This window comes from Diabrotica virgifera, chromosome 6 (genome assembly GCF_917563875.1).
Source record: "Diabrotica virgifera virgifera chromosome 6, PGI_DIABVI_V3a".
In the NCBI taxonomy this organism is placed as follows: Eukaryota; Metazoa; Arthropoda; class Insecta; order Coleoptera; family Chrysomelidae; genus Diabrotica; species Diabrotica virgifera.
The window spans coordinates 148,462,313-148,488,589 of record NC_065448.1 but is presented as its reverse complement, the minus strand read 5'-3'; the positions used below and the strand labels follow the sequence as shown (position 1 = coordinate 148,488,589).

Here is a 26,277-nt window from a genome sequence, read left to right as displayed (position 1 = left end):
GAAAGTCATCGTTGGCTCAACATAATGCTACAAATCTATTGTTAACGCCATTTATAGATAGTTTACCATCTGTTGTAATTTGTAATACACACTAGTTTTTACATTTGTATGTTTTCAGCTCGTATTGTTTCACAAAATTTATAAAAACGGTGTATATATCTTCTCAGCGAGTTTTTTGTCCCCGTCTTTTCCATTTGTAATTTTTCCGTGAATGGCGATCGACTTCAAAAACTTTGGCGATCGACCGGTCGATCGCGATCGACCCTTTGAGCACCGCTGTCATAGAGAGTACAAAAAATATATCTATTTTCATTTATGCACGTACACTAATATTGTAGAGGGCGCAAAAGTCGAGGCCTCGAAAAATGATGGCGGACAGTTAATCTCAGGATTGGGATATCTGAAACAAAGAAATCGTGCTGAATTTGAAAAAGGAAGGTTTCTTACGTGACAATTTACCACAATTTGACCAAAAAATAAAAAATACGTATTTTTTCACAAAATTTTTTCAAATTTCCGTAAAATCTTTTTTTGTGGAATTTTTCACTAACGGTGGTAAATTTTCACGTAAGAAACCTTCCTTTTTCAAATGCCGTACGGCATTTTTATGTCGGAGATCCCAATCCTGAGATTAACTTCCGCCATCGGAACTACTTTTTTTCGAGGCCTCGACTTTGGCGCCCTCTACAATATTAGTGTACCTGCGTAAATGTAAAAAGATATAGTTTTTGTAATATGTAAAAAGCTTTATGTTCATTTTTAATAAAGGTTTTGAGAAAAAAAAATCTTGAAAAAATGCTTATTTTTGGTCTTCTAAAGTGTACTAGTATGCCCGTACTTAATGCCCGTCTCCCCATAAGAAACCTTCCTCATTAACAATTAAAAAAATATGTTTTAGAATAAAACATGGCTAAAATTCTTATCGAGACCTGATAGAAAAAGGTTTAAACTTGAATTTATGTACTTGATGATTACAAAAATGATATTTTTTACTTGTGTTTTTGAGCCTTGAAAATTGTAATCTTTCGTTCTTTTTTAGTTTTAAATTGTTTATAACTCGAAAACGATCAACTTTAGAGAAAAATGACAAAAGATATTTTTTGTTTAGAATGATCCAAAAAATCTGATATAATATCTGCCCAGGTCGAATTTTTTTAATTCATAAAAAAATGTAATTTTTTAATTATTCATTAATTATAGTTAGAACAAGATTAGACCGGGCAACCCTTGTTTTTTGTAATTGGTAACATGCTAAATTACATATCCAATAATTTGTATCCATTAAACAGATCGGTGCAAATCGACCAGATCCTCTACTATAATTGTTGATTGGTAATACATAATTTATCAAGCAACGCTGTAAAGTTAATTATTACATTCTGTCCTACGATATACTCGTAAACGTCGGACAGCATTAATTAAATAAAATATTTAAGATTATCGCCTCCCCATGGTCTCCAACCATGTCTTTTTTGGACTTTCTCTCCTGCTATTTTTAAGAAGTGGATTCTCGACGATTCGTATTGGGTGATTCGTGATTCTTGCCTCGTCGTTGAACACGTTAATGCAGGTAATCTGGTAAGTAAAATAAAACTTGTTTTTTTACTACTTAAAAAGTATAATAATTAGTAATCTAATATTTAATGTAGATTCATGACAATCTTTGTTATTATTATTCGACACTTTTCGTTATTTATGTGTAATTTTTACTCTATAATTACTTGAATATTTCATAAACAAATATCATTTGAGCATGTAATTGTTTAAGGTCAATATCAGTTTTTTGATAATCAGTGGCGCACTTGTTAGTAGAGAGTAGGTACAGGTCGCAGTTAACATTAAATAATATACTTATGTAGTAGCAATGAAAGTAAACGTGGAGCTTAGTATTAGTCCCTTCCCTTTCGCACATGCATTTTTGTTTTTTAAGATAAAAATTTGAAATTAGGTAGACATATTCCTTTGTTTTTTTAACATTTTGGCGTACTCAAAATAATTCCCTGTTAGTGTTGCCCAAATGCAAAACCAAGACGAGACTTAGACAGTCTTGGTCTTGCGCCAGTACACCTGGTCTTGGTCTTGGTATTGCGCTCCCGGTCTTGGTCTTGGTCTTGCAGCAAGAGTCTTGCAAGTCTCGCAGTTGCCTATTAGCCTATTGCATATCTTTGAACAACGTGACAGAGATGTACATTTTAAGCTAGAATATCATAGCCATAGTAAAGACCAGCCAAATTAATAAATATCTAGACCAGCGGTTCTCAGTTTGGGGTGCATGTACCACTGGTGGTACATATCATTATTTGCGGTGGTACACAAAACTCAAACACAGCTAAAATCAGCACCACAATTATTATTATACTTAATTAGATTACCTAGCTAGATACATATTTCAGTTAGTTGGTAGCAAAAATAATAAAAAGTATTTTGTGGTTCATGACTCAAAAAGATTGAGAATTACTGATCTAGATAACTGATACCGGGTGGAGTTTGAACCCATGATCTAAGTGATCCGTGCCTATGTTCTAACTAACTAAAGTTTATTAGAAACTTACATATTTTATTATATTAATACAGGGTAGAAAAGCCATATCCATGATGAACGGCATTCTGTGGGACCAGACAATATCTAAAGCGAACAAACAGCTCATATACAATAGCATACTTAAAAGTATAATCACATATGGCAGTGAAGTTTGGCCACTGAAACAAAGAATGGAGAAAATGCTACTAGTAACAGAAATGGACTTCTGGAGAAGAGCAGCAGGCAAATCAAGAAGAGATCGGATACCAAATGAGAGAATACGAGAAATGATGGGAGTCACACATACAATAATTGATGACATAAAAACAAAACAACTAGTATGGTACGGCCATGTACAGAGAATGCCAGATGACAGGATCCCTAAGCAGATTTTGGCATGGACACCACAAGGGAGAAGAAAAAGAGAAAGGCCGAGAAGAAGCTGGAGGGAGGGAATTGAAAAAGAACTAGAGGAAAGAGAAATCCCTCCAGGTCTATGGTTAAACAGAGAAGAATGGCGGTTAGGAGTCGGAAGGCGTCGAAGAACGCTGTAAGCCGATAGTAATAGTAGTAGTAGTGTATTTTATTATCCAATATAAGCGAATGTAATGTCCAATATAAGCGAAAATATGAGGTTATCGTTGTAATTTCAGTATTTTATAAATGCTACAATATTCCACAGAGTGATGTGAAAAAACACACTTTTATTGGTACACCCGGTCTACAGTGACAATAATAATTGACCTGTCTAGCAACAATAATATTACAGCGATATTTATAAAAATAAGACATATAGGCTTAGGAACCTATTACAGGGACCCTTATCCTAACAGGCTTAGGAAATTCAAGACATTAACAATGACCTGTTTTTAAGGTGGTGAGTAAATTTTTTGGAGAAGTGTATATCGTTAATTTCGGTATTTTATTTACACTGTTCATTTGTCTCGTTATCATACTTTTAAATAATAGCCGCGCTGTTTCGGCAAATTTTCTGTAACCCAGTGATCTCATAGCATAGGTCATAGCACATTCAGCAAAAACAATACATAATAGTCTTACTATTCTATATACCGATAAGATTAAATTTGTGGTGTTTAAATTCCTAGAAAATTAATAATGACAAAAATTAATTACTTATTAGGTATATTTTTTATCAGCAAGGTGACATATTTTTAAAAAGTTTGGATACGATATTTGATATTACTATCGGCGTCGCAAAGCAAGAATGTTATGTTATGATTAGAAGGCGACTATTCTCATAATAGGTCTGGATCCCGCGTATGAAAAAAAAAGTTGATTACATAATAGTAAGCTGAAAATTTGTTAAGAGCTTAAGGGTGTCTAGTCGGACAAACTTTGATATATGGGAACACTGGAACAGGGGAAGTTTTAATTGTGGAACAGGTTAAAAATTTGGAAGACCACGAAAACGTCACATGTATTTTGTCCGACAGAACTTCCAATTGATTTGTTACCCTCTCATTAAACTCTCATGCAAAAATTAGACTGCTATTTATCACCTGTCATAATTCCTGTCATTTGACATGTCCTACGTGTTCCACTCATTATCATGCCCATTTGGTGATAAATAGCAGCCTGATTTTTGCATGAGAGTTTAATAAAAGGGTAACAAATCAATTGGAAGTTCTGTCGGACAAAATACATATGACGTTTTCGTGGTCTGACCGTTCCAAATTTTTAAACTGTTCCACAATTAAAACTTCCCCTGTTCCAGTGTTCCCATATATCAAAGTTTGTCTGACTAGACACCCTTAAGCTATTAACAAATTTTCAGCTTGCTATTAATCAACTTTTTTTTCATACGCGGGATCCAGACCTATAACCCGGACAACTAATTTCAGAGAAGTCGTCTGATGGGAAGGAAAGTACAAAATATTTTATTTTTATATTGTAATAATGAACTGAGTACGTGTCAAATGTGTCAAGTGTTCTTTAAATGGATATTTTGACTCACTATGTATGTTTATGGTATTGTTCGTAGTGAACATAAGTCCAATTTTCAAAATTTTTGTTACAATTTTTTTTTTGTTTCTCATAAAGTATGTAAGAATATAGCCGAACTAATATACATACTCCCTAAAACGACCCTCAGTTCTAACTGCAAGACGTAAGAGTCTCGCAGGCTAAGTCTTGTTCTTGCTCAAGTCTTGCACGGTAAGTCTTGGTCTTGGTCTTGCTAAAATTAGGCGTTCTTGGTCTTGGTCTTGCGAAAACGCAAGAACAAGACCAAGACTGCAAGACTAAGACCGATTTTGGGCAACACTATTCCCTGTTATCCCTTTTAAGGGATGTGGACTGCACAGTATATTGTACACTGTGAACAAATGGTATATGCGACCTGTACAATATATTACACATTGTGAGTAAATTTTAGTGGCTCTTAAGACTTTGGAAAACAAAATACAATTAAAAAACATGTATCTGCAACTAATTATTTATTTGTATGATATATCATAAACTAATTTTGTCTTTTTTAGCAGCGTGTTTTATATGTTTGTTCATAGGTATTCTTTCATTTTTCCGACTGTATATCTTCTGCTTTATGACCGTGCTTTGGAAAAAATATGAGAAACCTTTTAACAGTAGTAAAACCTTCCATGTAACGAAATATCACAGCTAAATTGATTGACAAAAGTTATTCTATGTGAATAATTTGCTGATTTTTTTAAAGTTTGGGCCCCCGAAATGTGGGAGCCCCGGGCACCTGCCCAGCCTGCCCCCTTAAATCCGGCCCTGGAGAGGAGAGGTATACGTTAAAAGCTGGTTGGCTCCGCCATTTTTAGATCTATTTCCGTTTTAATGTGGTAGGGGTGAGTGAACAGATGATCAGTGTTTTGTTATTGTTTATTTTGCGTTTACTTTGGTTTAACTTCACTTTAGTTGAAAATAATTCACTGGACATACTAATAATATAAATATATATTAAAATTCTATAATAATAAAAATATAATAATTACAAAATAGTATGAAAATAATTAAAACATAAATTTGGATATTTTTTGCAATGTTGTCTATATACCTAACCTCAATCTTATTTTTACAACTGACAGTTACGTAAAAGTTATATTTTCGTGACGTCCAGTCCCGGATTAAGAATCTTGAGGCCCCTAGGTAACCCATGCTCTATTAGGCTCCTAAAGATTCCTGCGCTTTCTCCTTCCAGAACCTCGGATATCCCCTCCATCGGATATTTGAACTATTCATCATAATATGAGTTACGTTTAGTTTTTATTTAATTCTAAGTGTTATTTTTTTGTTTTGGGCCCTGCGAGCCCCCTTCGGGGTCGAGGCTACTAGGCAACTGCCTACTTGGCTTCCCAGATAGCACAAGTACGTTTTATGGATATCCAATGGACGTACATCTGTGTACATTGGAACGTCCAATGGACGTCCCGCTAAGGTACAATGGACATCCGATGGAAGTCCAACGAACGTCCAGAGTTCACAAAATTGGACGTCCATAGAACGTCCGCTACAAACGTACAGTGTACGTTGTTGAAGCTTTCAGTGTACATCTTATGTACATTCAATGTACATCTGATGTATATTCAATGTACGTCTTATGGACATTTTTGTTGGGCACTTTTCAGAAAGCAATCTAGTGTCCATAATTTTTTGAATACATACATAGCAAAAAGCCTTTAGGTATCGGAAATAGTTCCTATAATCAGTGGTGTCATGGCAAAATTAGCAGTGCCGGAACGCACTGCTAATTTTTGTTTACAAAACCTAAATTCTCTATTTATTTTTTTTTCTTTTCTTAACCAGTGTGGGAACGGCGTTCCCACGCGTTCCCACACCATGACACCACTGCCTATAATACGAAACTTATACTTTAAAATATTACACAAAATACCTTTTTTATTTCTCTTTATTATAACTTTATTATAGGAACTTCATTAATGCACGACTGCACTTGCACGATAAACAGCAAACACAAAGATATCACAGATGTATTATATTGTATGTAATAACTTAATAAAGACAAAATTCAGATAATGGCGCCCTATGAAGCATGCACATTAAAAGAGGTTTATTTCTGTTCTGCTGTTCCTTCCAAATTCCAAACATAATTTCTTAGAACTTTAGAGTCAGTACGGTTGTATATTGCAAGCGGGTTTGCCATTCTGTGAATTATCATAAATAAATCCTCCTTCAGTATTCCACAACAATTACAGCGATAATCCCCTAAAAGTACCTGCCTAATACTACCTTTTACGACCGATAGCGTGAAGAGCGACAACGTTGTCAAGAAGATTCTCATTTAGTTTGGCGGGAAAAATAGTTACAAAATGCATATTTTAGATTTAAATTGGTAGTGTTTAATTATTGTAAGTTCTATAATTACCGATGCGCGATGTAGCTCCGTTATTCTGAAAAAGTTTACCATCGTTTTATCATCATCTAATATTATATTAGGTTTAATTAAAATAATTTTAGTGGTTCAATGTTTTAATCCAATGATGAAAAAATATGTGACTACATTTATTAGAAGCTTCTTGTATTCTACTAATAATATTGCTTTGATTAAAACAAGAAGCTATATTATATAATTACTCATAATAATAGTCGCGTTTTGTGTAAAATCTCCATGGACCACAAATGGATGTCCAATGTACGTTGAAATCAAACGTCCATTGGACGTCGCGTAATGGACGTACATAGTACGTCCAGTTTTGGTCCATGGACGTTTGGACTTTAAATGTACGTTATATGGACGTCCATCGGACGTTGTGTGCTATATGGGTTAATGGTTAATCCAGCACTGGTGAAGTCATTCGCGCAACTAGGGCAATAAATGGCGCTGTTTCCGGGCTTGGCTACACTCTACCTAGGCACAAACTGAGAGTACCTATCGGCTTGCAACTTTTTGCATTGTGTTCGGGGTGCCGTCAGGAAAAAGTCTACAATAAAAAAATGGGTGGAAATGCATAATTGCATTTACAGTAATAAAATGTACTCAAAAGTGTATAAACATGTCAACTTCAGTATATTAATAGCCAGGTTTTATTACCTGGTGCGCAGAGTTACTGCTAAATCCCGCCATATGAGATTTCGAGCATTTTCGGTACCAAATTGATGCAAACAGATTTACTCCGTAGGTTTTTGGGGTCGCTGAAGAATACGCTATCAACACACTGACCCTCTGCAGCACCCGGTGCCTAGAGTCACTGCCGAGGCACGTCACCTTCCGGAGTTTCCAAGGTTTTTGACACTAAATTAATACAAACAGATTACTGGGGAGTTTTGGGGTTGCTGAACACGAATATGTCATCACAACCGACCCCTGGTGTACCTGGTGCCCAAAAATTGTATACCTGAATGTAATCTTTAGACACATACCGAAGTTCTGAAACCACAAAAATAAAAAAAATTTGAACAGTCCAGATACTACAACTGTTTGAATTTTTAAAGTATTTTAAGTTACCCCATTTTCCGGTATTGTAATATAAAAAATAAAATATAAAAAATCGTGTATTTATCCCTTAAACAACACTGCTATCGTTTCTGTAAATAATAATTGTAAATATCATAATTCATTAAGGGCGTAGTGGCAAAATGCCGGCTCTAATGCATTTTAAATGCATTCTTTTTTTTTAATCCTGAGAAAGCTAATAAGTATTTTTGAAAAATTTAAATGCAGAGTGAAAGATTACGTGATTAGCGAGGATAGAAAGTTACTGAAAACTTCTATAATATTTATTTTAATAAGTTACAGGGGTGAAAAAAAAAGAGAAAATTTAGTGTGGTTTTTAATTTTAAATAGCTCATTCAAAAAAACTTGTTGATTCTAAGGGACTTTCGGTCCACGGTAATAAAATACCTAATCTTTCATTCTGCGTTTCTGCAATATTTATTAGGTTTCTCAGGATTCGAAAAAAATGAATCAATTTAAAAAACAATGGAGCCGAAATTTTGCGTCTATCCCCTTAAATACGATTCCATGATTTTTTATCTACTATTAAAAATTACCACGTGATTATTATTATAATAAAAAAATTAAAGATTGTTGATTAGGTTTAGGAGTAGGGTCCATTATGTGAATATCATATCACTAAATATTATCTCTCTCTCCTGTCGTTTCCCCATTACCGAGGATCGTGATTTCTTCCAATATTCCTAACAATGTTTCTCCATTGGTCTCTATCTTCAGCTGCTCTAAGAGCTTCGCAGAATGAGTTTCCAGCTGAATGCTTTATTTGGTCAGACCATCTAGTTGGTGATCGTCCTCTTGATCTTCTCCCCGGAACGTTTCCAGAAACAATTAATCTCTCCAAACTGTCGTTACCTCTTCGAACCACGTGTCCAAAGAATTGCAGAATTCGTTGCAGACATATTGTGGACAGCCTTTTTTTAATATTGAGTTGGTTTAGAATGGATAACTAAATACTAAATACTATACTTAAGCACAAAAAGCAGCAGAGGAAGCAACATTTCAACTTCATAGGAATTAAAAAAAGTCTTGAGATTGGGTAAATCCCAGTTTTTCAACCTTTGTTTACAAAGTGATAATAATAATATGACAGTCGTGACGTCAACCTTCGTCTGTCAGCCTTAAAATTTCTTCGTATTTTTCTTTAAACTATAATAATTATGTATTATATCAGAAATTTTCTACCATATAGAGCAGGTATTTGTAGCAAATTTTTATTTTTATATTGATACATTAGGACAAAATTAATAGTAAAATTTTAAATAATCTACTGTTTTTGTCAATCACACATAAAGTATACACATACATGTGTACTCACCGGTGGGACCGCAGACGTTCGGATACAATTAGCGTCTCTTTGCAAAGACAATGACGTCGACTTTGCAAAGTAACAAGACACTTACTCAACACACACACTACACATTACACCTGAGTTAGTGATAAGTTATACAATTACGTGGCTAAAGGTTCTAGTTCTAAACCAAAGCCAGAATCAGAGAAAAAAACATACATGTCCCAGGCATCCAAGTGACGTCAAGAACGTCGAGGTAACGTCAGTTTTTGGTGGAATATATACACGTGGTTGAACATTACGTCATATCGACGTCTTTTGTAGGTGATTTTAAATACGTAAGATTAATGACGTTAAAATACGTTTAAAAGACGTTTTCATTTCAGACAGCTTAAGTCTGACGGGTCTGACGTCACTAAATTGGGAGGAGCTTAAAAATTACAAAACAAAGGTTATGTGTGTAGCGTAGCGTCCTTTCATTTCATTGTTTGTCTTGTCCTATTTTGCCAATTTTGGATTCATTTAGATTTTGTTGGCTGTTTTTTGTGTATTTCTTAAAACTTTTGTTTGTCTTTTGTGAATTTTATAAATTTACCACAATGCAGAGTGATTATTTAAGGAAATTATTATTGGAAACTCCGCAGATGTTGGAGAAAGGTAAGCAAAACAATTTTTATTTACTACTCATTTTTCCCTGATATTTATCAATAATGATGAATTTTGCAAACAATAACATTATTTCTTTTATTGTTTTAGAGATTCATTGAAGCTGAAAATAATTGGAGGTTTAGATCCATATACAATTCAGTCATCAGAATTGGATTTTACAGTAAAGTTATCCCACCAATCACTATTATAGATGTTTATACATATCTGGTGGAGTCTCACAGTTACTACTCTAAGTAGTAGATGAAAGCATATAAAAGCCTTCAGGCACATAAAAGCCTTCACAACTGGATTTGTTTGTCATGTACATAAAAGCCTTCACAACTGTGAAAGCTGGAGTAAAAATTGTTAATGATTTCTATATTATCGTTGGAAAGGTAAGCCTTTATTTTATTTATTCGCCATTTAAGAAATATATGGATAACAGTATTAGTGTCTTTTGGATAAATTGGTTTTAAATATTACATTTATTTACGTTTATATATCTGTATGAAACCAGACATATTGTCGTCCTAATTTGTAAACTGTCTATATATTTCTGTGAAAATGAGTTATTACTGCCATTTATTTGAAAAAATCCCTACTCGTTTAAAAAAGGATGCACATGCCTATTTTTACCAGAAGAGTAAATAGTGACATCTTCGTGTACACTGTATCTACCTTGCGGCAAATTTAGTACGAAAAATTTGTAACTCCCCAGTTTGTCATACCACACGACTGACCTCACTGTTTAGAAAGTGATATTTTCAAGAAAAAGTTGATGGTAAATAATATTAAATACACTCATTAAACAATATAGATACAAATGTTAGTGATATGTGTACCTATCTATAAAATATTCCATTTCAGAATCCTATCTTTTAAAATGGGAGATACGTAGTATTCACATTAGTCATATTTAGAGAAATAATTTTTTGTGTCTCTGTAAAATTTGAATAAATGGAGTTACGCAATTTACAGATTAGGTAGACGACATGTAATTGCTATGATAGAAAAGAGAATAATAAACAGTTATGATTGTTTGTTCTAAAATTATATTATATGAATGTCTGATTTAAAATATTCTCAATCATTGTAAAGAACGCAAATACTCTAATAAAAATAAATTTTTGTAGTTGAAGCATTCCCACAAAGATTAAATATTTTTCTTAGGTGAAGCATTCCCAAAAAGCTAATGCTAAACCACTAGATGCTTGGGTGATAGCCAGATCCAATGGCATAGCAAATGCACATTGTATGTGTATGGCCGGTAATAGTGAAGTTTGCAGCCATATTGCAGCAATCTTATTTGCAGCTGAGTATGCCCACAGCAAAACAGAATAAGAAGAACCCAATGCATGTACAGATTTTACAGCGATGTACATTCTCTGATGAAAAACTAATGAGTTTTGAAATTGTTCGGTCAGAGTGCTTGTTGTGCTCTCTAAACGAACTGATCTAAACGAACTGAAATGTAAGACGGCTTTGGCTTCATGTTGCAGCGATATGAAAATGGTTAGTCATTTTTAATTATAATGTACTTCTTCATCTTGAGTATTTATGTATAGGGCTTTTCATTCACAGTCATTTGTTTCGAGCTTCTGTCATGTGTCACATAATATTAATATATCTACGTCATACGTTATTGATATATACCAATGATACAAACCAAAGACGTATGGCGTAGATATATTAATATTATGTGACACATGACAGAAGCTCGAAACAAATGACAGTCGATGAAAAGCCCTATTAGTCTTTTAAGTGTGTATTATCAGAGATCACGTGTAAATTGTTTTTATCATTTTAATTTGGTCATTACAGTCCCTTAATCAAAAAATATATTTTTCAGATGTCTGTAGATCTTTTTGTATGCAAAAATTTGTAATAATTATTTGAAATCAATTTGAGGATTATAAGAGTATGGAAATATAATATTATGTGAGAACACAGACTATTATAGCTTTGTCCTATTTTTTATCATTCAATCGTCTTCCTTAAAATGTATAAATATCAAGCAGATAGTTTTCATTGAAATTCAATATATTGGGTCTTATTTGTATGTATTCATTTCTGACTAAAGGTACGATTCCGAAAACGACTGCAGACGGCAACTGCAAACATCAGTTGCAGTTCTCTGCGTTATGGACGTTACTACTTTGCACTATTTATCTGTGTGAGACTGATTCCGACATCTGACTGCAACTGCTGTCCGTCAGAACGTCAGTTGCTAATAATTATGCAAATTAATAGTGTAAAATAATGACGTCTGTCATGGTGACAACTGTAACTGCCGTCTGCAGTCGTTGTCGGAATCGTACCTTTAAAGTGTGGTATAATTATAATAATTATATACAGGGTGAGTTTTTAGTGCGGGATCGGTCGATAACTCCATTATGGTATATAATATCGAAAAAAGTTATTTATAAAAAATGTAGGCAATTATTTTCTCCACGCTTGGAAAATATGTCCATTTCTACAGGGTGATCAGTAACTGCGTGGTATATCAAACATATAATTTTTTAAATGGGACACCCTATATATTTTTTCATATTTATATTCCCCTCATAATTCTTGTTCATATAATATATGGTTTTGCATTACTATACAGAGTATTTAACAAGTTATGACCATTTTTATTTCGAAATCACTAAGAGATTAACACCCTGTATATAAAGAAGTAATTCGTAGACAATAATTTGTTTTTCGTAATAAGATAAACAATATACTGTAGTTTTTAAATTAAGTCCAATTCACATCATTGACGAATATTTGTATACAGGGTGAACTACAAAACCAAATTACGATTTTCTCTATTTTTTAAATGGATCACCGTATATTTTATTTTTCAACATTATGGTATTTAATATACTATTTCATTTTTATATAGCATTCCCTATATCTAAACTGATTACTTTCCGAGATATTTTTAGTTTTCTTCAAATTTCGGGAATACATTCAATTTTTCTAGTAGAAATAAGTTAGTATTGAGTGATAATTAAACAAAATTATTTTTATTAGATAAATAACTAACACAAAATATAAACCATAGCAATATGCAGTGAATATACCAATAAATGTGATATTAAGAAATTATCATATTTCCCTAATATACAAGAATCGTAAAATTCCTACAAAAAAAACTTTGTATTGTATATAATAATATAACAAGATTATTTGTATTCAATAAATAACTTACATGAAACATAAATCAAAACAATATACAACTGATGTGACAGTTTTTAGATTGGTATATCAACAGCATTCTATGCCAATAATTTTTAGTAGAATATTCATTTTTATAAGCACTTTTAAACTACAAAACAAAATTACGATTTTCTCAATTTTTTTTAATAGATCACCCTATATTTTATTTTTTTTTGAAATGTTGTATTTATGATACTCTTTCATTTTTATATAGCATCTCCTATACCTAAACTTATTAGTTTCTGAGATATTTTTAGTTTTCTTCATTTGCCGGGAATACATTCAATTCTTAAAAATATAAATAACTTAACAAATAAGTATTATGTAATAATATAACAAATATTTTCATTCAATAAATAACTAACAAAAAATAATAAACCATAACAAAATTTAATGATTGTACCAATTAATGTGATGTTAAGGATATAAGTCTAAAGTACATGTTGAAAATGACCACTTTCAACTCTATGCAATTTTGTAACCGATATTCAAATGACCGAGCCACATTTCTAACATTTTTGTAAGTCAATATTATTAAAAACTTCTTTTATTCTATTTTTCATATCATCAAGCGTTGTTGGATGCTTCTGGTATACAAGGTTTTTTATATGTGAAATAAAACTTGAAAAAAATCAATTTTGGAAGAACTGGAGCACCGTCGTATAAAAACCTCAACCGTCAAAAAATGTGGACCAATCACATAATCTCTAACAATATCACCTTAAACATTTATAGATCACCTAGTTTGAGTGTTAACAAAGCAGGGATTTCTTGATGCATATTAATGAAATTTAATATGAAAATTATATTATTAATAACTGCGGGTCACAATCTGCAATTAGGAATGTGTTACTAAAAACTTCTTGGCTTAGAATGCTGTTGATATAATAATCTAAAAACTATTAAATTAGTTGTATATTGTTTTGATTTATGTTTTGTGTGAGTTGTTTATTAAATAAAAATAATCTTGTAATTTTTATACACAAAATACCTATATTTTTTTGTAGGAATTGTATGATTCTTGTATATTAGGGAAATATGATAATGCCTTAATATCACATTTATTGATACATTCATTGCATATTGCTATGGTTTATATTTTGTGTTAGTTATTTATTGAATAAAAATAATTTTGTTTAATTATCATTCAATACCAATTTATTTCTACTAGAAAAATTGAATGTATTCCCGAAAGTTGAAGAAAACTAAAAATATCTCCGAAAGTAATAAGTTTAGATATAGGGAATGCTATATAAAAATGAAAGAGTATAATAAATATAATATTTTTGAAAAATAAAATATAGGGTGATCCATTTAAAAAAATAGAGAAAATCGTAATTTGGTTTTGTAGTTCACCCTGTATACAAACATTCGTCAATGATTTCCATTGGACTTAGTTTAAAAACTACAGTATATTGTTTATCTTACTACATAAAACAAATTATTGTCTATGAATTACTTGTTTATATAGAGGGTGTTAATCTCATAGGGATTTCGAAATAAAAATGGTCATAACTTGTTAAATACTCTGTATAGTAATGAAAAACCCAATATTATATGAACAAGAATTATGAGTGGAATATAAATATGAAAAAATATATAGAGTGTCCCATTTAAAAAATTATATGTTTGATATACCACGCTGCTATTGATCACCCTGTAGAAATGGACATATTTTCCAAGCGTGGAGAATATCATTGCCTACATTTTTTCTAAATAACTTTTTTCGATATTCTATACCGTAATGGAATTATCGACCGATCCCGCACTAAAAACTCACCCTGTATATATATAATATTACTTAAATGCATTAAACTTAAGTTTGTTATTAATTGTGACTTAAATGTTTAATTTGTTAATAAATGATTTATTAGTTTATATGTTGTTTCACTTTTGATACAGTAAATAGTTATAATATAAAAAGTGAAAATTCTATGTATGTTATATATGTTGCATTGAGGATATTGTAATTCTATGCATTTTAACGAGCATTCCATCTGGTTTTACTTAAATGGAAAAATTGCAATACTAACAATGCCCATATGAATAATTGAATGGGTCTGCCGAATATCGTTGTGCCACATGGTTTGTTTTTGAGAAGTCAAAGAAAAAGTTTTAATATTGTGATAATGGTGAGTTTATACATTTTAAGGGTTAGTAATACAGTTTTTAAATACAAAATACAAACTGTATTACTCACCTTTAAAATGTATAAACTCACCATTATCACAATGTAAAACTTTTTCTATGACTTCTCAAAAACAAACCATGTGGCGGACCCATTCAATTTTTGTGTATTTCTAAAACCATAAAATGAAAAATAAATCTAAAAAACGACGAAAAATCGACGTAAAAACTACGTTTTTCATATCACGTATTTAAAACGTGATAAAAATGACGTGAATTATGGTGGGACATATTCACGTGATTTTCGACGTCTAAAAACGTAATAAACTGACGTCGTTTGGTGATAATTATGACGTTTTTTCAACGTTTTGTAAACGTTATTTGGTTGCCTGGGGTGTTATTTATAGCCCAGTAAATGAACGTGAAATATGGCGATACCGTGTAATTTTCAGTGTCACCACCGAAGTGGTCAAGTCAATACTTTTCGAGTTACTTGCGAGTAAAAATGTTTATTGTTCAACAAAAAAACCACATTTTCAGGCGGTTTTTCGCAAATAACTCAAAAAGTAAGTAGGTAAATACCCATTTATTCGTTCTTCAAAATCTAAATTCTAAAAAAAAAATTCTAAAAATCGAATATTTCAACGTGAAATAACCAAAAAATGAAACACTTTTCGGGGAAAACTCATTAAAACTTTTTAGTGTTCGTTTATAAAAAATCCACAAGGAAAAAGTTTTCCTGTAGTTGGCTGTATACCATATATTACAAAAAACGACTAAAAACCTTTATAAAAGGTATATTTTTAAAAATCCCCAAAAAGGGCTACATCACAGAACTAGTTTTCGATTGGATGACTAATCACAATCAATGCTTACCTAAAATGCGTATAACCTGATAAGATAATGCAAACTTTTTAAATTTTGACTAACGTTTTAAGAAATGTAGGTTATACTCACGTGATCTAACATGCTAACCACCAAAATACAATATTATAAAAATATATGGGTAAAACCCACGGTTATTAGACTTTATTACGGTTGCCTTGACCGACGGTGGTGGGGAGACTTATATTTTTGACTTTACGTCACAAGAGTACACATTCCCATATTTTTAAATGATTTTCGATCATTGAATGTGTGTTATTGTGTATATATGTGTGTTATTATGAAATAATAAGACAAATAGTCCACATTTTATCTTATACCGGGTGGTGAATCGTAAAAAGGGCCATAGGAAACTCAATGTAAAATTCTAAATTGTTGAATTCTTGCTTCCCTAATTATTTTACATCAAAAGTCATGAGAGAATACTTGTAGAGAATTAAAATCTGTATTAAAATCAAAAGTTAAAATTGTTCTACGATTTAAATACATTCCAAAATTTTGAAAAATATGATATATTTGCCACAATAGGTATGCGTGTAAAAGTTAGGCCACACGTTACTATTTAACTGACAGTGCTCACACCATTGACTGAATAAAAAATCTTTATTATTAATACTTTCTCCGCAACTGAGGGTATCTTATCAAGTGTATTGTTTTTAAACAATAGATGATAAAATAAAAATATTGACAGTTTAAAAATGTGAACATTATTGCATTGTGTGTGGCCTAAGTTTGGGCTGAAAACTAAAATGTATTATATTTTTACAAAATTTTGGAATATGTTTAATTACGTAGACCAATTTTAACAGTTGTTTTCAATACATGCTTTTGATGTAAAATAATTAAGGAAGCTGGAATTCAACAGTTTAGAATTTTACATTGAGTTAATGCAAAATTTTGACGCATGTCAAAATTCTCAATGTGTTTTAATTGTATTCATTTTTTTCGAATCCTGAGAAAACTAATAAATATTTTTGAAAAATTTAAACTCAGAATGAAAGACTACATTATTACCGAGGGCCGAAAGTCCCTGAAAACTTCTATAATGTTTATTTTAATAAGTTACAGGGCTGAAAATAAAAGAGAAGTGTGATATTTAATTTCAAATATTTCATTCAATAGAAACTGCTTGTTTATTCTAAGGGGCTTTCCGCCCTCGGTAATAATGTAATCTTTCATCCTGCGTTTAAATTTTTCTAAAATACTTGGTTTTCTCAGGATTCGGAAAAAATCATATTACGATTCAAATGACAGTACACTCTCGTGACGTAATCTCCCCTTAATGTTCATTGGTTAGTCGATCTAGGCAACCGTAGTAATGTCTAAGAACCGTGGGTAAAACCCTTCAAAATTGATCCGTCATGGAAACATATATAAAATATGTGAACTTAAACATGGATGTTCAAAATATTCCATGTAATATGCTCTAGGTACCATCTGAGCTCTAAATTGACTTGTTCACATGTTGACTGTATGGTGGCGAACGATTACATGACAGAAGTGGCAGTTCCACAGGAAGTTGAAAAATTAACCTGTCAGTTTTGAAGACTCTGGTGTAAAGCTAGTTAAATTAAGAACAGTAACGACAATCACTCCACTGTGATAAATAATCAATTTAAATAAAATAAACTTGATGCTATAGTTATGAAAATGTATTCACGTATGTTGTCAATGGAGGTGGTAGGCAAACCACATTACACAAAAAATAATCGAAAACTAAAATCGATAATAATAAACCCTATTGTGATTAGACCCAGGATTTAGAAAAGCAATTTTGTGTTAATTTAAAGTTATCGAATTTATTTAACTTGTTGGTAGCTGTTGGAATTTGTGTAAGTTCAAGAAAAGGTCACAGTTGGGGTGACTGAAGTGTAAAAATGTCTTAAATAATCTACTAGGGGGATATATCATTAAAAAACAAGCTTAGACTTAGGCGAGTAATTCATAAGGAACCCGCAGGCTACCCGGAACCCTAAGGGTTTGAAACCAAACCATCATAAGATGTAGTTGACAGTAGGGGAAGGAGAGGATGGAATATAAGATGTATATGAGAAAATTAATGAGAATGGAACATGAACGGGACCCAGAAATAAAAATAAGACTTTTTGATTTGGTTTTAGTATAGATGAGTGTTATCAAGTGGTATGTTATGAAAATGGCAGATTGAATAGATGGGGTGAAAATAGTCATATGTAGAATTATGGGGGTGGGTTGTATATAGATGAAAATTTAGATATCTAAATAATATTAGAAAACATAGAAAACAGTATAATAATTTAATATATAAAACTATAGTATAATACTTACTTAAAAATTAAATTATGCAATTATTGCACTTAAACAAATAATTAAAAGCGTAAACGTAAAATTTCGGGCCAACGCTTTTTAAATGTATTAATGTTTTTTCGAATCCTGAGAAAACTAATAAATAAGTATTGTTGAAAAATTTAAACGCAGAATGAAAGCAATTTATACGCAATGTATACATTATACAAAAGTCCCTGAAAACTTCTGTTTACTTTAATCAGTTCCAGGGGTGAAAAAAGAGAAAATTTGGTGTGACTTGTCACTACTGGCGCTCGTGAACTTTTAATTATCCCCTCTACCTACGAGCTCATAGCGGATAGCGTTCGGTACAGAGGCGGCCCTAGCCCATGTAGCGCCCGTGTGCAGTCGATGCCCTGGCGCCCTTTGCTAGACGCGCAGTCAAAATTGACTATTTGAATAGGTACCTACCTAGTACTAGTACATTAGGTACACTCATAATGCAAACAAAAATCCAGATGCAAATAGTTCAATATTAAAAGATGTCGGGAGCCAATTGGTATTCACGGCGTCAGAACAACCTACCCAAATCTGTTAAAAATATTTAATTAAAAATATTTAATTTTTTATCTATGCGGTAAGGTTGAAAATAATACTATAAAGGTACTTTTGCAGAAGAAGGGAGATAAGACAGAATATTACAGACTCCTTAGCCTGCTAAACCACTTATACAAACTCTTTACAATAGTAGTGACATCAAGAGTAGAAAAGAAGCTAGATTTTTACCAGCCAAAAGAACAAACTGGATTTAGCACAAACTTTGGAACAAACGACCATCTGCAGGCAGTAAAGTTACTAATTGAAAGGTCAATGGAATATAATCAGCCAGTCAGTTAATGGAATATAAGCCCTTGCCCTAGCTTTCGTATATTTCATAAAGCCTTTAACACGATAAAGCTGGATAGCATTTTAAAAACTATAAATGAATGCAGCATTGACTATCGTTATTGTACAATCATCTATAATATTTATAAAGAGGCAAAAACGAGTGTTAAGATACATGATAAAACCAAACATAGAACGCGGCGTAAGACAAAGCGACACACTCTCGCCAAAACTATTCATAACTATTCTGGAATATGCCTTTAAGATCCTTAACTGTGACAATAAAGGGATCACAATAGATGGAGAAAAGTTAAATTATATTCGTTTTGCAGATGACATAGTCCTTATAACTGATGACCTAGGAGAAGTAAAGGAAATGCTATATGAGTTAGACGCTATCTTCTGGAAAATAGGCCTGAAAATGAACTTTACTAAAACTAAATTTATGACTAATCTGATTTCTAGCGGACAGCTACGTGAACAGGAAGTAGAGCTAGTGGAAAAGTAAATTTACTTAATTCATGAAATTAGAATTGGCAGATATATTCAAACATGCGAAATAAAAAGATTAACTCTTGCTTGGGCAGCTTACGGAGCGCTGAGAGACATATTTAAGAGCAGTATACCAATCAGTTTAAAAAGACAAGTGTTTAATCAATGTGTGCTACCGGTAATGACATATGTAGCAGAGACACTGACTCTAACCAAGGCGACAGCGTCGAAAATGAGGGTTTGCTCAAAAGCGTATGGAAAGATCCATGCTGGGCGTGGATAAAATAACCCTACGGGATAAAATAAGAAATGAAGATCTGAGACAAAGAACCGGTTATAGACCGGGATCACAGACATATATATATAACGTGTCACCAAGCTTAAATGGAACTGGGCAGGACACGTCGCCAGGCAAAAGGACTTAAGATGGACACAAAAGCTAATGGAATGTAGACCAAGAGAAGATAAAAGCTGTTGAGGAAGGCTGCCTACGCGATGGACATATGATATCAGGCGGATTAGTAAAAACTGGCAACATTCAGCACAAAACCGTGAAGTATGGAAACAATTGGGGATACCTATGTCCAGCAGTGGACGTAAATTGGTTGGATGATGATGAAGGTTGAAAATTGGTTGAGGAAATTTGACAGGTTTGACTACACGAGTAAATAGTACTTTTACGAAGGAATTGGTTATAGATGAATAAAAAACCAACTTTGTACTTATTTAAAAAATAATAATTTATTAACGAATTATTACAGAATGCACATACTATAACATAATAATTATGAAAAAAAATACTTTTCGTGCTTTTGTATTAGCAAAATCTTGAATAATATCACTTAATTCAACGCCTTTGAAAATGCCCGGAAAATCCCAAGCAATTTGACCTTTATAGGTTTCACAACCGATTTCGGAATCATTGTCGGTATGTCTGCAAACGAATCGAAAGATTGCCGCTCGTCCGTTGGACGGACAGCCGGGCGGGCGGCAATCTATAAATCGTGCTTAAGTGCCCATATAATTTTTCATTTATCGTTTTAAAGCATATTTTATGTTGAATAAAGTAAAGGACCCGCCCTTTGGCGCTCGGCGCCCCCAACATCCCGGCGCCCGTGTGCACCGCACACCAAGGGCGGTCATATATCTTAATTCAGGGGGGGGCCATTTTGTACAATTAGATATTAGCTCTCAATTTCAATACAGACACAAAACGCAGAATGGGATGTTTTATATATTGAAAAGAGAAAATAACAATAACTCGAATGAAATGAAATTATAAACAAAAAACTAATACTCTACATGACGAACTCTATGTTTCGGCTCACTCCACTTTTAGCGAAACGTTCTATTATATTGTCTTCGTTAATAACAATGTCCTTGTGGACATGCATTAGTGCAAGGCCAGTTAACCGTTCTTCACCCATATTGGCCCTCAGCCAACTCTTAAGTCTTCTCAGTCCTGAAAAACTCCTCTCTGCAGATGCAACACTTACTGGAAGAGTACACAATATTTTTAAAATTTTATTAATGATTGGATACATCATTTCATCACATTGTATGAGAGCATTTAGATCATCGCTCGGAATTTCCGATTCTTTGCTGTGTTTCCATCTCATTTTCCATAAATGTAGCTCTGCAATAAAAGTTGACTTCAGCACGTCTCTAACTGTCTCAAACAAACTTCCATATTTTGCAATCAAAATTTCTACGGCGGAATGGATGTCATCTTCATTTGAATGAATTAATATAGCAGGAACACATATTTGCAGATTAAATACATCCATGGTTTCTTGCTGGAAACGACACTCAATGTCGGAAATGATACTTTCAAGTAAAGGAATATATATCGTTATTCGAAAGTATTCTGTGGAGGAATGAATATCTGGATTAGGTCGATTTTTCATGAATTTATTCACTCTTGGAATACATAAATCTATATTCAAATTTTCTAGACATGGCATTATTTCTTTAAGCAAAGCATTGAAATTTGTTTCTGCATTGTTGCGTTTGTCTTTCAAAACAAGCAGCGTATTTAGAACAGCATTCTGTGTAGAGCTTATAGCCACATTTTTTGTTGCAATAATTTGCTCAGAGGTAACGTTATTGCGAGTACTTCATTTAGACAAAACAAAGTGATAATAAAGCTGCAATTTGATGAGATCGCAAGTATATGCGTCCTAGCTTTACTGGAAGATTCTCTTTCGTTCCATTCGGAAATCAAATTCAAAGCTTGCAAAATTTTTTCAATCGATGCTTTAAACTGCAGAACGGAGTCGTGCCGTTCTACCCATCGCGTTTCACACAATCCAGAGAGCTGATCACCCAATGTTTGTTTGAGGACATAATTGCGTTTAGAAGAGGCTTTGAAAAAAGATATTATTTCCTTCATTACCCCTACAGCATTTCTCACACATTGAACGTTTGATGATTTCAACAAACTCAAATTTAAAGCATGATTGAAACATGGACATCGTACAGCTATATTCATTTCTTTTTGAATTTCTTGGACGGCTCCTTGTTGTTTTGATGTCATTACGCTGCATCCGTCTGTACAAATTCCTACACAATTTTCCAATGGTAAACGAAATTTTTGAACTTGTTTTATCACTGATTTTCCTAAAATAGTACCATTCAAAACCGGTTCCAACGTATCGGGACTGAGCTCATAGTTCTCAGAATGACAATCTATGAATGACACAAAATCCTCCCGCACGTTGTTACCTTCTAAGTATCTAATAACAATCGACATTTGGGAAACATGTGCTATGTCAGTAGTTTCGTCAAACATAATGCTGTAATATTTAGCATCACTAATTTTTTTCAGGATAACAGACAAAATTTCGTCTTTACAACATTCAATCAACTCATTTTGCGTTCTTTTGCTAATATATGTGGCACGTGACGACGTGTTTCTTAAATGCTCTTCTAAAGTTTTGTCTCCTGCTTCGATTCTGAATCGAAGAAGCTCTCGGAAGTTTCCCTCATTATTTGTCACATTGCTTTCTTCTAACAATGGCCCGTCATCTCTATGGCCACGGAAAGGTATACATTGTTTGGCTAAAAAAATTATAGATCGAATGATTGGTTTGAGCCGATTTCGATTATCCTCTATCTGCCTGGCTCGAGCACTATCTATCAAATTTCTTATATCTAAAGATCGGTTTTCGTAACATTTTATAAAATTATCGCTCGATAAAACCGCTTCAATGTGATATCGATTTGTATTATGTTTATCTAGCACACCATCCATTCCAAATAATTTTGAAAATTTTGTAACTGGTGTGGTAACCAAACTTTGCAAACTTGTTGCTTTATTTTTACCACCTGAATTTGCGAAGATAGCACAGTGCTTACAAAAAAGTCCTTTCTTCAAGTCCGAAAACGCAACCCAGTTATATTTTTGGAGATGATCGTATCTCAAGTACCGCTTAACTAACTTGTTATTTTTGTTATGTTCAGAAAATGGAAATGAGTAGTTTTTTTCCGGAACCCACGTATTTTTCAAATAATTATATTTTTGAAAGTCTCCCAAACCACTCAAACCATCAACAACTCGACCAATGTCGTAGTTACTAACTTCATTGGACTTTTCTACAGCGACTTGCTTTAGAGTATTTTCATTATTAACTGATGTTTGTAATGTTGATACTGTTGTAAGTCGTTCTGGCACTACGAGATTCTGTTGAGAAGACGATGAGGAAGATGACCGGGATGACCCATTATCACCCACATCTTTAATTACTTTCTTCGGAACAACAGAAAAATACGAATTTAACGTATTCGTATTGTTTGCCCTCTTCATTTTCTGAAAAAAAAAAGAACATTTGTGATTCCGGCCAAACGAGAGATGGATATGCCCAGGTTTTTTAATTTGAGCCTAATAATAATTTGCAGTCACTTTTCGTTCAAATCGGAATCTATTAACTTTTGTATTTCGAAATAGCATCCTATATAGCGAACATCTGCGCTGGACGAGAGAAAACTGCAGAGTATTATGTACTCATTGCTGATGTATTCGTTCCGTTAGCAAACAGAAAATTATTCCTAACCTATCTATGGATTTTTACTCACCTGTCACCCTGGAATAAAATGATGATTACAATCCGGCAATATATATAGTGCACTGCACCTATGTCACCTCTATAACTACGATACGATAGTGTATATCGGGTAGACGATAGATACTTCAGAACGTTCAAATTTCTACACAATACACAACGATATAACTTCCATAAAAAATATGTACATAGGCATTCTTATGTTTCTGTTTCTACACTGGACGTCGCCGGTGTCGGGATTCGCGCGGGAGGCGATGCACTTGCATTGGCGTAACCAGAGTTGAAGAGACAGGCATTATGATTAATTATCATTATTACAGATTGCAGTATCTAGGTATTTCAAAATCCGTATGTGAATCCATTCAAAATAATTAATTTACAGAGTAAATAATTTAAAATATATTAACATAACATTATCCTGTGTTACTAGACAAGTTTATTTAAGGTGCATTGCCACCTATGGGAGGGGCCATGGCCCCCATGGCCCCCCCTTATGACCGCCCTTGCCGCACACCCTGCACAATAGGTAAAGCCGCCTCTGGTTCGGTAGCATAGTCAGTATTATCAGTACTGGAAATCTCCCGAATATTGAAATAAGTACCTACTTAGGTACCTACTGATATGAAAACATTTATTTTATCGAGACGCCACTGCCAACGTTTCTCTAAATAATTATTGTAAATATCATAATCATAATTGATTACGGTATACGATTCCGTGATTTTTTTTATCTACTATTGTATCACGTGATTATTATTATAATAAAAAAATTGAAGTTGTAGATTATATATTTTAAAGATTACATTAATGTTTTCAGTTCTAATGGCTGGAAATTCAATTGACGGATTGCCCCATTTTGCTCGAGGTGAAGTGGTAAGGGGCTTCGGTCGTGGATCCAAAGAGCTAGGATGCCCAACGGCAAATTTACCACTAGAAGTTGTCAAAAACCTGCCGGAAAAAATTGAGACTGGTGTATATTGTGGATTCGCTTCTGTTGAGGGTGGTCAAGTTCATAAGATGGTGATGAGTGTCGGTTGGAACCCGTTTTACAACAACGAAACGAAAACCGTAGAAGTTCATATAATGCATAAATTTGATTCGGATTTTTATGGAAAGGATGTGCGTATTGTCATTTTGGATTATCTTAGACAGGAGAAGAATTTTGAATCATTGGATGCACTTAACGAAGCAATAAAAAGTGATATTAGACAAGCTAAAGAAAAGTTAGAGTTACCGGAGTTTAGCCAATACAAAACGCATCAGTTTTTTACAGGTCCGTAATAAATATTCAGAATAGTAAGTAACGATTGTTTTATTTTTCCAATTGCTTATCCATAAAAGTGAATTCAAATAGATAAAAATATATTTTTCTGCGACCATTTAATAACATGCTCATTATTGACTATTTTTGAATAGATAATGACACCCATTACTTTACCTGTGAGTGTGCTGTGATATGAGTAATACAGATGATTCCAAACCGTTTTTTCAGTGCTTCATTAATTTTGACGTCACATAGGATTTTAAGAATGTCGCAAATAATTATATGACATTTTAGTTAAATCTGACAGTTGTCAGAATATTTATATAAACATTAATATTTATACAAATATTTGCCATGATATTAATAGTTAAAATATTTTAATGTAAAAATAAATAAATATAAAATCAAATTTCACTATACAATATCCGAATATACCAATGGCATAAAATATTTATATTTACATCGCTGAAAAATCCTAACCTAGAAGTTACAATTAGACCAATCAAGTTAGTAAAAAATAAGCCGTTTTTCGACATAATTGAAAAGACGAGGTTTGAAAGTTGAAATGTGTAGTATGAGATATTACAAAAAGGCTACCATCTTGGGATTCATCAATTTTTCAGTGGAACATTTTTTAAATAAACAATCAAAACGTCAAACTTAGTTTTTTGCTCATAACTTAAAAACTTGTTTATTTAGAAATTAGACGTCCACAGGTAACTTTTTCAGAAAAAAAAAAGATACATCGAATGAGATACACCAAATTAAAATCGGTTAATAAACAAAAAAGTTATTGCAAAACGGACGACAAAATCACTGTTTTTGAATATTGTTAATAACAATTTTATTGTTCATTAAAATATGTTTAAATATACCTAAACTTGAGGGCATTATGGTGTTTGAATGGTGTGCAAAAAATGGTCCAGATCTGTTCAAATAGTTTGTGCAAAATTTAATTTGTTTATAAAATTTTTTGAAAAACGAGCTAATTTCTTTTAGAAGTTGTGTATTTTAACCAGCTTTCAGTATTTTTTATTTCTATTTAATTTGATCTAATTTCTACGAAATTATTGTAATTGTTTATAAGCTTAAAAACTGCTATTTATTAACAAATAATTTTGTGTACGTACATGTAATTTTTTTTACTTTTTTTTTTCATAGGGTATTAGTATACATCTT

The 26,277-nt window shown here is 32.7% G+C and overlaps 1 protein-coding gene across 2 annotated transcripts; it reads left to right on the top strand.

The window, feature by feature from the left end:
• Positions 1 to 1,438: 1,438 nt before the first annotated feature.
• LOC126886948 (riboflavin kinase-like) lies at positions 1,439 to 25,138 on the top strand. Of its 2 annotated transcripts, none has more exons than XM_050654119.1 (2): positions 1,439 to 1,578; positions 24,652 to 25,138. In XM_050654119.1, the coding sequence occupies exon 2, from the start codon at positions 24,657 to 24,659 to the stop codon at positions 25,113 to 25,115; it is 459 nt and encodes a 152-aa protein (XP_050510076.1). In that variant the 5' UTR covers positions 1,439 to 1,578; positions 24,652 to 24,656; the 3' UTR covers positions 25,116 to 25,138. The 2 variants fall into 2 exon arrangements, with proteins under 2 accessions (XP_050510076.1, XP_050510075.1); XM_050654118.1 differs by lacking the exon at positions 1,439 to 1,578 and adding an exon at positions 9,122 to 9,173.
• Positions 25,139 to 26,277: the final 1,139 nt, after the last annotated feature.

What these genes read in the sequence shown, in the direction of transcription:
- LOC126886948 (XM_050654118.1), top strand. Translation starts at nt 9,137, where the DNA reads ATGTATTATATCAGAAATTTTCTACCATATAGAGCAG. An exon ending in TTTTCTACCATATAGAGCAG is followed by an intron (nt 9,174 to 24,651) that starts GTATTTGTAGCA and finishes TAATGTTTTCAG; the next exon opens with TTCTAATGGCTGGAAATTCA.